Below are 14,257 nucleotides of genomic sequence, written 5' to 3' on the forward strand. Positions count from 1 at the left end.
TTATTCTGAACTGACTTGCCTAGTTAAATAAAGGTTAGTATATATATATACACTGCTCAAAAAAATAAAGGACTAAAGCATCCGCCAACTCCTGGACAGTCTGTGGTGCAACGTGGCGTTGGTGGATGGAGCGAGACATGATGTCCCAGATGTGCTCAATTGGATTCAGGTCTGGGGAACGGGCGGGCCAGTCCATAGCATCAATGCCTTCCTCTTGCAGGAACTGTTGACACACTCCAGCCACATGAGGTCTAGCATTGTCTTGCATTAGGAGGAACCCAGGGCCAACCGCACCAGCATATGGTCTCACAAGGGGTCTGAGGATCTCATCTCGGTACCTAATGGCAGTCAGGCTAGCTCTGGCGAGCACATGGAGGGCTGTGCAGCCCCCCAAAGAAATGCCACCCCACACCATGACTGACCCACCACCAAACCGGTCATGCTGGAGGATGTTGCAGGCAGCAGAACGTTCTCCACGGCGTCTCCAGACTCTGTCACGTCTGTCACGTGCTCAGTGTGAACCTGCTTTCATCTGTGAAGAGCACAGGCGCCAGTGGCGAATTTGCCAATCTTGGTGTTCTCTGGCAAATGCCAAACGTCCTGCACGGTGTTGGGCTGTAAGCACAACCCCCACCTGTGGACGTCGGGCCCTCATACCACCCTCATGGAGTCTGTTTCTGACTGTTTGAGCAGACACATGCACATTTGTGGCCTGCTGGAGGTCATTTTGCAGGGCTCTGGCAGTGCTCCTCCTGCTCCTCCTTGCACAAAGGCGGAGGTAGCGGTCCTGCTGCTGGGTTGTTGCCCTCCTACGGCCTCCTCCACATGTACTGGCCTGTCTCCTGGTAGCGCCCCCATGCTCTGGACACTACGCTGACAGACACAGCAAACCTTCTTGCCACAGCTCGCATTGATGTGCCATCCTGGATGAGCTGCACTACCTGAGCCACTTGTGTGGGTTGTAGACTCCGTCTCATGCTACCACTAGAGTGAAAGCACCGCCAGCATTCAAAAGTGACCAAAACATCAGCCAGGAAGCATAGGAACTGAGAAGTGGTCTGTGGTCCCCACCTGCAGAACCACTCCTTTATTGGGGGTGTCTTGCTAATTGCCTATCATTTCCACCTGTTGTCTATTCCATTTGCACAACAGCATGTGAACTGTATTGTCAATCAGTGTTGCTTCCTAAGTGGACAGTTTGATTTCACAGAAGTGTGATTGACTTGGAGTTACATTGTGTTGTTTAAGTGTTCCCTTTATTTTTTTGAGCAGTATATATATATATAGTTCATTATTATATACATTAGTTCATTATTGATCATACGAGTATAATCATACAGTATTATCCCTCTTCAGCTAGGAATAACAAGGGTTAATTCAAGATGGTGTTTTCACCTTACTGCCTCTGACAAGCAGATCATTATGCATGTATATTCCTTCCTCCCATTCCTCCAGCCAAATCACAGGTAGGGCTTTGTGAATATGAGTAAATGAGCCATTCTATGCAGTATTCTATTATACACTAAAAAGTGTGAAGTTAAATTCAATGTTTTGTATTGAGTAGAAGTGTGAATTTCAGTGACAGGTTTTTGGAGAACGTTTAGAAAACGTGAACAAATGTCCGGGGGACGGTGCAAAAAGGATGCTAGGCCTTGGAGCCCAAGTGGCATCGTGATACTTGGCCTGGTATCGTATCGTTTGTAAAATGTTGGTATCGTGACGAGCCTACAGCAAAGGGGGGACCAACTCCAAGTTAATGCCCATGATTTTGGAATGAGATGTTCAACAAGCAGGTGTCCACATACTTTTGGTCATGTAGTGTATCTCTTTTCGAGGGAACCTATTCGACTGTATTGATTCAATACATTCTGGCTAATGGCTACTCCTGTTAATACTGTGTTGTGTGTTGGCCTTTTGTATTACCCATATAGCATTTTTTTAACATCCGTTTATCAATGAGACTACAAAAATATTTTGATTTTTCTCACTCCTATTTCAGCCAAAGCTAAAATTTGGGACGGTACATAATGTCTCTCGGTGTCCTTTTAGATTGTCTTCTTAGATTTTTTTCCACTGTGGTATTTATATATATATATATATATATATATATATATATATATATATATATATATATATATATATATATATATAAAATCTGTGGCCTAGCATCCTTTTTGCACCGTCCCCCGGACACTTGTTCACGTTTTCTAAACGTTCTCCAAAAACCTGTCACTGAAATTCACACTTCTACTCAATACAAAACATTGAATTTAACTTCACACTTTTTAGTGTATAATAGAATACTGCATAGAATGGCTCATTTACTCATATTCACAAAGCCCTACCTGTGATTTGGCTGCAGGAAAGGGAGGAAGGAATATACATGCATAATGATCTGTATGTCAGAGGCAGTAAGGTGAAAACACTACATGAAACCTTTACTCTTCAGTTAACAGACACACACACTCTCCCTCCCTTCCTCACACACTCTGTCTCCCTCACTCTCATAAACACACACACATACACATCACTCTCTCTCCCACAAACACACATACAGCGCAGTATTCAGACCCCTTCACTTTTTCCACATTTTGTTACTGTATATTACAGCCATATTCTAAAATTGATTAAATAGTTTTTTCCCCCTCATCAATCTACACAGAATACCCCATAATGACATAGAAAAAACAGGTATTTTTTGTGTGCAAATGTATTACAAATGAAAAACTGAAATGTCATATTTACATAAGTGTTCAGACCCTTTACTCAGTACTTTGCTAAAGCACCTTAGGCAGTGATTACCTTCTCGAGTCTTCTTGGGTATGACACTACGAGCTTGGCACACCTGTATTTGGGGAGTTTGTCCCATTCTTCTCTGCAGATCCTCTCAAGCTCTGTCAGGTTGGATGGGGAGCATCGCTGCACAGCTATTTTCAGGTCTCTCCAGAGATGTTCGATCGGGTTCAAGTCCGGGCTTTGGCTGGGCCACTCAAGGACATTCAGAGACTTGTCCCGAAGCGACTCCTGCGTTGTCTGCACTTTGTGCTTAGGGTCATTATCATGTTGGAAGGTGAACATTCGCCCCAGTCTGAGGAGCAGGTTTTCATCAAGGACCTCTCTGTACTTTGCTCCATTTGTCTTTCCCTCGATCCTGACTCAATCCTGACTAGTCTCCCAGTCCCTGCCGCTGAAAAATATCCCCACAGCATGATGCTGCCACCACCATGCTTCACCGTAGGGATGATATTGGCCGGGGGGATGAGCGGTGCCTGGTTTCCTCCAGATGTGACGGTTGTCATTCAGGCCAAAGTGTTCAATCTTGGTTACATCGGACCAGACAATCTTGTTTCTCATGGTCTGAGAGTCCTTTAGGTGCCTTTTGGCAAACTCCAAGCAGGCTGTCATGTGTATTTTATTGAGGAGTGGCTTCTGTCTGGCCTCTCTACCATAAAGACCTGATTGGTGGAGTGCTGCAGAGATGGTTGTCCTTCTGGTTCTCCCATCTCCACAGAGGAACTCTGGAGCTCTGTCAGAGTGACCATCGGGCTCTTGGTCACCTACCTGACCAAGGCCCTTCTTCCCCGATTGCTCAGTTTGGCTGGATGGCCAGCTCTAAGAAGAATCCTGGCGCTTCCAAACTTCTTCTATTTAAGAATGATGGGGGCCACTGTGTTCTTGGGGACCTTCAATGCTGCAGAAATGTTTTAGTACCCTTCCCCAGATCTGTGCCTCAACACAATCCTGTCTCGGAGCTCTACGGACAATTCCTTCCACCTCATAGCTTAGTTTTTGACCTGACTGCACTGTCAACTGTGGGACCTGTATATAGACAGGTGCCTTTCCAAATCATGTCCAATCAATTGAACTTACCACAGGTGGAATCCAATCAAGTTGTAGAGACATCTCAAGGATGATCAACGGAAACAGGATGTACAGTATCTGAGCTCAATTTCGAGTCTCATAACAAAGGGTCTGAATACTTAAGCAAATAAGGTATTTCTGTGTTTTATTTTGTATACATTTGCATTATGGTGTATTGTGTGTAGATGTATTAGGAAAATGTTTTATGTAATCCATTTTAGAATAAGGCTGTAATGTAACAAAATGTGGAAAAAGTGAAAGGGTCTGAATACTTTCTGAATGCACTGTAGGCACACTGCTCTCAACTTTTAAAACATTAGGCACCAAACAGCATTTAAGGAGCACCAAAAATAAAGTGATTTTGTATATAGTTTAGGCTTCCGTTAGGCCTATACGAACCCTACCTTTTGAAGCACATCTCATGAGTAGCAGACCCTTTGCCTTTCTTCCTTTGCCAGTCAAATTTGCCTAAACCGACTGGCAAGTTAGCAGGTTGTTAGCTAGCTAGGTAACATGACTGAACAACGTCATTTGTTATCAAACTAATAATTAGTGACCCGGGATTAGTTTGTTAAATTATATTTAAAAAAGGCATATTCTTTTAACAGTTTCGGCTAGAGACAAGCCGTTTTCTTTGCTGTAACGCTGCAAACATGCCTGTCGCATGCTCAATTTCCCCTCTCTGACACTCAGAGGCTGCATGACAGTGAACTTGCAAAGTCTACTCAGACTGGTCTGTGCCCTTGGTCATAACAGGCAATGAAATTATACAATATATTAATATTGCTCGCTTTGTGCGCAGCACCAATGTAACACATCTAACAAGAGAACACTCATCGGGGTCTGGGTCTGCATCCCCGCTGATATGCGCATGAAAGGGAAGTGGATATTATTGGACCTGAACATACAAGAGACTAGTTGCTTAAATTCAACTGAGTTTATAAACAAAACTGACTTCATAAACATTTCATAACAGGTGCCAGCAGGTTTTTTATATCGGTAGGTTTAAAAAGTCAGTAGTATCATATGAAATAGTACTACAGTATTCAAAAGTGTTGGTATTATGAGTTTCATAATATTACCGTGGTACCAGTATACCTTGCAACACTTCTTTGCTGTTATAACAGCCTCCACTCTTCTGGGAAGGCTTTCCACTAGATGTTGGAACATTGCTGTGGGGACTTGCTTCCATTCAGCCACAAGAGCATTAGTGAGGTTGAGCACTGATGTTGGGCGATTAGGCCTGGCTCGCAGTCGGCATTCCAATTCATCCTAAAGGTGTTCAATGGGGTTGAGGTCAGGGCTCTATGCAGGCCAGTCAAGTTCTTCAACATCGATCTCGACAAACCATTTTTGTAAGGACCTCGCTTTGTGCACAGGGGCATTGTCATGGTGAAACAGGAAAGGGCCTTCCTCAAACTGTTGCCACAAAGTTGGAAGCACAGAATCATCTAGAATGTCATTGTATGCTGTAGTGTTAAGATTTCCCTTCACTGGAACAAAGGGGCCTAGCCCGAACCATGAAAAACAGCCCATTATTCCTCCTCCACCAAACTTTACAGTTGGCTCTATGCATTGGGGCAGGTAGCGTTCTCCTGGCAGCCGCCAAGCCCAGATTCGTCCGTCGGACTGCCAGATGGTGAAGCGTGATTATTCTCTGCCGAGGACGTGTTTTCACTGCTCCAGAGTCCAATGGCGGCGAGCTTTACACCACTCCAACTAACGCTTGGCATTGCACACGGTGATGTTAGGCTTGTGTGTGGCTGCTCGGCCATGGAAACCCATTTCATGAAGCTCCCAGCGAAGAGTTCTTGTGCTGACATTGCTTTGAGAGGCAGTTTGGAACTCAGTAATGAGTGTTGCAACCAAGGACAGCCAATTTTTACACACTTCAGCACTCGGCGGGCTTGTTCTGGGAGCTTGTGTGACCTACCACTTCGAGGCTGAGCCTTTGTTTATCCTATACATTTCCACTTCACAATAACAGCACTTATAGTTGACCGGGGCAGCTCTAGCAGGGCAGAAATTTGACAAATTGACTTTTTGGAAAGGCGGCATCCTTTGATGGTGCCATGCTAAAAGTCACTGAGCTCTTCAGTAAGACCATTCTACTGCCAATGTTTGTGTATGGAGATTTTATACACCTGTGGCTGAAATAGCCGAATCCACAAATTTGAAGGGGTGTCCATGTACTTTAGTATATATAGTGCACCTTGTCCATATGGCTCTATTGTTATAAATAAATGACAACTGTATAGAAAATCACACACAGATCTATAAGTGGAGATAAAAAACTGTCCCTCCCAAGCCAGTTTTGGAGTGAAGAGAAGCATGACAACCATCAGATTGAGATCATGCTCACCTCACAGAGAGGGAGGTGCCTTAAATACAATATAATGCTTTGGAATATTCCACCTCTATTCCCAACTCACAGAGACAGCTATCATAGCTCAGAGATCAGAACTCACTACTGGTGATATCAGTAGCACTCTGTCTGTCTGTCTGTCTGTCTGTCTGTCTGTCTGTCTGTCTGTCTGTCTGTCTGTCTGTCTGTCTGTCTGTCTGTCTGTCTGTCTGTCTGTCTGCCTGCCTGCCTGCCTGCCTGCCTGCCTGCCTGCCTGCCTGCCTGCCTGCCTGCCTGTCTGCCTGCCTGCCTGTCTGTCTGTCTGTCTGTCTGTCTGTCTGTCTGTCTGTCTGTCTGTCTGTCTGTCTGTCTGTCTGTCTGTCTGTCTCAAAACAAATAAAATACAAATGTATTTGTCACATGCTTCGTAAAAAACAGGTTTGTCTTCCTGCCTGCCTGCCTGCCTGCCTGCCTGCCTGCCTGTCTGTCTGTGCTTCTCATGTGGAGTAGTGTGGAAAGTAAATGAAAACACAAAGCCTTGAAAAAGGCTAACACAGTGAACTGAACCACAGAGTCAAGAACCTAAATCTCACACCTCTATGGTGGCTCCTCAGAGGGGACACATGACTGAACCTCTGCACATTATCGGCATGGTGACGTGCTGTTATCTGACACTATTTATATCCCCGCGGCATCTGCGGAGGAATATGTATCCAGTTCTTCACGAGTGATAATACAATAATGTGAGTGGCTATATCCTAGTTAGAGGGACCATCAGTGACATATGAAGACCTGACATGAGACTGAGGTGATTACCACCATGAAGGACTGATAACACTGTGAGATAAAGTCCATTCTGTGCTGTCCAAGTCTGTGTGTGTATTGGGGCCAACATATGTGTGTTCCATTGTTGTACTTTCAAGCATAACAGCATTCCATGCAAGCAGAATAGTTTTAAGACATTTATTACTGATGATAACACAACTTTTCCACAATGTTCAAAACTGACCATATAGTGCAAACTAATTGATTGGAAGACTGCATAACTGCATACCCAGTGATGTAAAATACTTTCAAGTACTACCTACATAGTTTTTTCTTTTATAGCTGTACTTTACTATTTATGTATATTTTTTGACAATGTATACTTTTACTTCACTACATTCCTAAAGAAAATCATGTACTTTTTACTCCATACATTTTCCCTGACACTCAAAAGTACTCATTACATTTTGAATGCTTAGCAGTACAGGAAAATGGTCCAAGTCATGCACTTATCAAGAGAACATCCCTGGTCATATGTGCTGCCTCTGATCTGGCAGACTGACTAAACAAAAATGCTTTGTTTGTAAGGACGTCTGAGTGTAAGAGGGTGCTCCTGGCTATCTGTTAAAAATATATATAATAAAAGTATGAGTGCCGTCTGGTTTGCTTTATAAAAGGAATTTGAAATTATTTATACTTTTACTTTTGATACTTAAGTACATTTTAGAGATTACATTGACTTTTGATACTTAAGTATATTTAAAACCAAATACTTTTAGACTTTTACTCAAGTAGGATTTTACTGGGTGACTCACTTTTACTTGAGTCATTTTATATTAAGGTATCTTTACTTTTACTCAAGTATGACAATTGGGTACTTTACCCATAACTCAGCTACAAAGTCTACAGAACCAGTGGCCACAGTGAAAGGGTTGTCAAAGGCTCACACAAGAGACAGTCAGGATGGGCTATCCAAAGGGTAAAGCTGACACACAGGTACAACACAAACATAAGAAATTCCCTCCACAAAAACCCTGCTCTCTTCTTTGCAACAACTCTTTAAAATAGTATTGAGACAGTGACACAATTTTTGTTGTTTTGGCTCTGTACTCCAGCACTTTGGATTTGAAATGATATCATGACTGTGAGGATGAAGTACAGACTGTCATATTTAATTTGAGGATATTTTTATCCATATCGGGTGAACCATTTAGAAATTACAGCACTTTTTGTACATAGTTCCCCCATTTTAAGGCACCAAAAGTATTAGGACATATTTACTTGTATGTGTATTAAAGTAGTAAAAAGTTAAGTATTTGGTCCCATATTCATAGCACGCAATGACCACATCAATCTTGTGACTCTACAAATTTGTTGGATGCATTTGCTGTTTGTTTTGGTTGTGTTTCAGATTATTTTGTGCCCAATACATAGGAATGGTAAGTAATGGATTGTGTCTGTAACTTGTGTGTCTGTAACTTTCTCATTCATCATTATTCACGATTCATTCAGGATTATCCGTAATCATGGTAGCATCCACATTAATGCAGAAATGTTTAGAAACATATTTTATTCTTATTTACAATTAAAGTGACTCCAAAATGACACAATACATTATTTACCATTCATTTATATTGGGCACAACATAATCTGAAACACAACCAAGACAAACAACAAATGCATCCAACAAATTTGTAGAGTCACAAGCTTGGTGTAGTCATTGTGTGCTATGAATATGGGACCAAATACTTAACTTTCTACTACTTTAACACACATATAAGTGCATTTGTCCAAATGAGGGGGGGCTATGTACAAAAAGTGCTGTCATTTCTAAACGGTTCACCTGATATGGATGAAAATAACCTCAAATTAAAGCTGACAGTCTGCACTTTAACATCATAGTCATTGAATCATTTCAAATCCAAAGTGCTGGAGTACAGAGCCAAAACAACAAAAAGTTTCACTGCCCCAATACATTTGGAACACACTGTAATAATATATGAATGCATTATCACTGACACATCTCTGGTGCATAGCTTAGACTTAAATAAAAGAGTGGTATGTAAGCACGCCTGCATGCACTGACACAAGCACGCTCATCCTGGAACACTCAAAACATACACTACTCTTACTTGTTAGAAGGCATATTTGTCACTAAACAAACCATCTAAGGGTCTTTGCGCATTTTACCATATCCTCTGACAAGCCACTCTGAAGATGGGGAGCATGCATAAAAAATATAAATACATCTCAAAGAATGTATGTAATTCTAAACAAATGACCAATGCATATTGTGGGATTTGAAGTGATGTGAGTTGTGTCTGTGTCAGAGTCATACCAGAGCATAGCAGGCCAGCTGAGTCAACATCGCACCACCTCTACTGATCCTCCACTGGAACACTTTAGACAGCTACTCAGATGTCCTGCTCTCTATTGTTTATGCAGTGAAAACAGGTGTTAGCTGGCTACCAGCATAACTGTAAAACAATTAATGGAGCTATAAAACGCAGTATAAAAATGGAACATTAACTTCAGTATTCCGGAGTAGAGGAAAAGTCAGAGACACACAATTATAGTACATGATCAAATGCTTTAGTAGTATCCCAGCATCATTGAAGTTCAGTTTCTGTACTGTCATGGCTGCTCTCTGTTGGTCAAATACTAGAACTGCGACTGAACAAACCAAGGCCAAAAAAATCTAAAAGCTTATGGGAGAGAATATGATATATGGGACTTTGGTAAGAAGTTTTCAAAATGCAACATTTAGTTTAACTTCCTATGTTTAGCTACATTTAATAAGATAAAAAACACAGGAAACTGATGCAAGTATCAGATACTGCATACTGCTAGATAAGCAAATAATAGAACAGTAAAACAAAATAGAAATTACAATCAAAATTCTGCATATGCAAAAACCCCCCACAAAGTGCCACCTTTAAGAAGTTGAATAAGTAAATCCAAGAGTATTGAAAGGTGTGTGTTTAATCCTTTGTCACCATTGTGGTGACGTCATTCTCACGATCTTTTCCCCCTGTTGACACAAACACAGAAAAGAGAAGAGAACCATATGAACGTCGCGGGGCATCATTCTCTGGTCCATCCTCTGTTAGGGCTGAAGGAGAGAGGTACTTACTGAAACAGAGCTGGAGCCTCTCAGATCTCCTGAGCACAGTGTATGACAGACCAAAGATGATGAGGATACCAAAGAAACCACCAATGACACAGCCAATGAGGGTGGCAAAGTAACTGCCGTCCTCTGAAAATGTATCCGAAGAGGACAGACAGACAGACAAACAGGATAGAGAGACAGACAGGATAGACAAACAGGATAGACAGGACAGACAGACAGACAGACAGATAGATAGATTAGGGTTAGCTAATGATGACAACGTCAAATACCATATGCTCAGGGAAGGTATATTAGAGAGATGTATTTACCGTACACCCAGAGGTATCCATCCACTAGTGGTCGTCCTGAGCTCTCACATACTACACGTGTGTTGTTGTCAGAGCGGGACGTCCCGCTGATAAGCCATATTGCAAAGAGCTCCTTACCTGTGTTATCACAGTACCCTTTTATTGACTGGGAGGAGAGAGAGAGAGAGAGAGAGAGAGAGAGAGAGAGAGAGAGAGAGAGAGAGAGAGAGAGAGAGAGAGAGAGAGAGAGGGAGAGAGAGAGAGAGATTATATCTTATCTCATCTGGTGATGCATAAAGACTCCAATTAGCAAGCGCTAAAGAGGCAATGAAAGTAATTGTTTTGCACTCCAACAGGCCTGCTGAATTGAGCTACTGTATGGATTTCTCAGTGATGTCAGCCGTACCAATGGTCATGCCAATTAGGTCAACTGCGTCATCCAGGCCTGTACAGAGCAAATACCTGTAACCTGGATGGTTGGTATAATATAAGCGAAGGCTGTGCCACTCACCTGGGCAGCCAGGTACTCAGTGTGGTCTCCTGGGCAGATGAGGGTTATGTTTCTATGGCTACCATAGAGAGTGAAGTTGAGTTGTCTAGGAGGGGACACACCACACTGGAATGCAGCAGGCTTGCCAACAGCCACTGATACGTTATTTGGGAGCGTAGTGTAGTTGTTCTGGGCTGGAGGATGGATGATGAGGGGGTATTAGGAAGAGATGGGTACAGTGAATGAGAGAAATGGGAGGGGAGAAGAGAAGAGACAGTAAGGAGAGAAACGCAACATAATCAGTCATAGCTTGTGACACAGCCTAATCCTCATTTGCCTAGGAGGCAAAGTGTACTAGTTCTCATGGAAAGGGTTGTTTGACTGTTTGACTATTCCAATGTGAATTGGTCTGAGATTGTACACTGCTCAAAAAAATAAAGGGAACACTTAAACAACACAATGTAACTCCAAGTCAACCACACTTCTGTGAAATCAAACTGTCCACTTAGGAAGTAACACTGATTGACAATACATTTCACATGCTGTTGTGCAAATGGAATAGACAACAGGTGGAAATTATAGGCAATTAGCAAGACACCCCCAATAAAGGAGTGGTTCTGCAGGTGGGGACCACAGACCACTTCTCAGTTCCTATGCTTCCTGGCTGATGTTTTGGTCACTTTTGACTGCTGGCGGTGCTTTCACTCTAGTGGTAGCAAGAGACGGAGTCTACAACCCACACAAGTGGCTCAGGTAGTGCAGCTCATCCAGGATGGCACATCAATGCGAGCTGTGGCAAGAAGGTTTGCTGTGTCTGTCAGCGTAGTGTCCAGAGCATGGAGGCGCTACCAGGAGACAGGCCAGTATATCAGGAGACGTGGAGGAGGCCGTAGGAGGGCAACAACCCAGCAGCAGGACCGCTACCTCCGCCTTTGTGCAAGGAGGAGCAGGAGAAGCACTGCCAGAGCCCTGCAAAATGACCTCCAGCAGGCCACAAATGTGCATGTGTCTGCTCAAACGGTCAGAAACAGACTCCATGAGGGTGGTATGAGGGCCCGACGTCCACAGGTGGGGGTTGTGCTTACAGCCCAACACCGTGCAGGACGTTTGGCATTTGCCAGAGAACACCAAGATTGGCAAATTCGCCACTGGCGCCCTGTGCTCTTCACAGATGAAAGCAGGTTCACACTGAGCACGTGACAGACGTGACAGAGTCTGGAGACGCCGTGGAGAACGTTCTGCTGCCTGCAACATCCTCTAGCATGACCGGTTTGGCGGTGGGTCAGTCATGGTGTGGGGTGGCAATTCTTTGGGGGGCCGCACAGCCCTCCATGTGCTCGCCAGAGGTAGCCTGACTGCCATTAGGTACCGAGATGAGATCCTCAGACCCCTTATGAGACCATATGCTGGTGCGGTTGGCCCTGGGTTCCTCCTAATGCAAGACAATGCTAGACCTCATGTGGCTGGAGTGTGTCAGCAGTTCCTGCAAGAGGAAGGCATTGATGCTATGGACTGGCCCGCCCGTTCCCCAGACCTGAATCCAATTGAGCACATCTGGGACATCATGTCTCGCTCCATCCACCAACGCCACGTTGCACCACAGACTGTCCAGAAGTTGGCGGATGCTTTAGTCCAGGTCTGGGAGGAGATCCCTCAGGGGACCATCCGCCACCTCATCAGGAGCATGCCCAGGCGTTGTAGGGAGGTCATACAGGCACATGGAGGCCACACACACTACTGAGCCTCATTTTGACTTGTTTTAAGGCAATTACATCAAAGTTGGATCAGCCTGTAGTGTGGTTTTTCCACTTTAATTTTGAGTGTGACTCCAAATCCAGACCTCCATGGGTTGATAAATTGGATTTCCATTGATTATTTGTGTGTGATTTTGTTGTCAGCACATTCAACTATGTAAAGAAAAAAATATTTAATAAGATTTTTTCTTTCATTCAGATCTAGGATGTGTTGTATAAGTGTTCCCTTTATTTTTTTGAGCAGTATATTTTCCTGATATAAGGGACATCAGTGAAACCAAGGCACCACTGCAAATATTGCTCTTTGTCTACATTCTAGATCTGGATGGCTGCTCTTGAGCCCAACCAATCTTGGCTAAAATCAACACAATATGGTAGCTTTACAGTAGCTACCTTTACATGTATTATTCGCAAGACAGAACCAAAGGTCAACCAAGTCAGTCCTACCTGAGCATTGAAGATGAAGCAGAGCCAACAGGAACACAGACAAACCAAGCCCTGGTCCCGTCATCCCACATACAGACATTATTCTTCTCTTTATCAACAAAACAACTTTCTACCAACCCCTCCAAGACATCCGCTTCAGAAGACATTCATGTCCTGAGACTCTAGCTGCTGCCAATGATTCCAGCCTGAAAACGCAGAGAGAGAGAGAGAGAGAGGACATACAACTCTCCTTGAGCTATGACCTAAACAAATGAACTAACAACTTTATCTATGGTGAAAAACAAATGAAGGAACTCCCTGGACTGATTTGCAAGAAAGATTCCTGGGAATGAAAATAATGACAACAGGTTGAGCAGGGCTGCGCCGCATTTAGCAAAGAAAGCGATAAGGTTATTTCCTTTCCTTTCTCTCTCTCTTTCTCTCTCTGTGTCTCTCTCTCATTCCTTCTCAGAGCACACCTGTGATTTGAGTAAAGACATTTCACTTCCAAAGCAGACACCCAATATTGTCCTCTTTTTTTCCAAGGGAAAAAGAGACTATATCTCTCTATACCACACACTATAAAGTTCACATTCGAGTAATGCTAAAGCCTTTAGGTTGAAAAGCTGCTATGTACTTTAGGTACCCTTTAGGTTTACTATCAACAGATGTATTTGCATGGCCAGTGGACATAAGTCTATAGCACATTTGGGTCTGGGAAAATACACAGGCAAATGGGGTTGCCTGGCAGGGGTCATGCAGAGCAGTCATGCAGAGTTATCCAATGATTTAATGATACTTTAGATCACATTGACTGTAGAACTGATCATATAGTGAGCCATTTATAGTATCACCTTCAGGATGTCTGAATAGTTCAGTTCCTGTAAACCAGGAATGTTTAGATTCCATAAAACCAGTTCCACAACTGTGTCCAGTTACAAAGTGCTATGTGTTGCGGAAATGACGGGCTTTTTACTGAGGCTTTAGCCGCAAAATATAATACTGGTACAGATGTAGGATCTTAATTTGATCACCCTGTTGAAGGAAATGTACAACTTTAAAAAGGCTTCTGGAGTTTGTAATTTCCACTTTGAAATTTCAGACTTGATTTTCCCTTACAGAAAATGTATCTACTACTACAAAAATATCCATTAATTATAATCCACATAACAATTCACATTTCCTGTTGCTTCAGGACTA

The 14,257-nt window shown here is 43.1% G+C and overlaps 1 protein-coding gene across 1 annotated transcript; it reads right to left on the reverse strand.

Annotated features, from left to right (window-relative positions):
• Positions 1–9,540: 9,540 nt before the first annotated feature.
• LOC123743145 (uncharacterized) lies at positions 9,541–13,341 on the reverse strand. Its single transcript, XM_045718649.2, has 5 exons — positions 13,079–13,341; positions 10,899–11,071; positions 10,409–10,553; positions 10,104–10,226; positions 9,541–10,001 (listed from the first exon to the last, which is right to left on the reverse strand). The coding sequence occupies exons 1-5, from the start codon at positions 13,155–13,157 to the stop codon at positions 9,952–9,954; spliced, it is 570 nt and encodes a 189-aa protein (XP_045574605.1). The 5' UTR covers positions 13,158–13,341; the 3' UTR covers positions 9,541–9,951.
• Between the last annotated feature and the right edge of the window lie 916 nt (positions 13,342–14,257).

The sequence above is a fragment of the Salmo salar genome, chromosome 05 (assembly GCF_965601325.2).
Source record: "Salmo salar chromosome 05, fSalSal1, whole genome shotgun sequence".
NCBI classification, from domain to species: domain Eukaryota; kingdom Metazoa; phylum Chordata; class Actinopteri; order Salmoniformes; family Salmonidae; genus Salmo; species Salmo salar.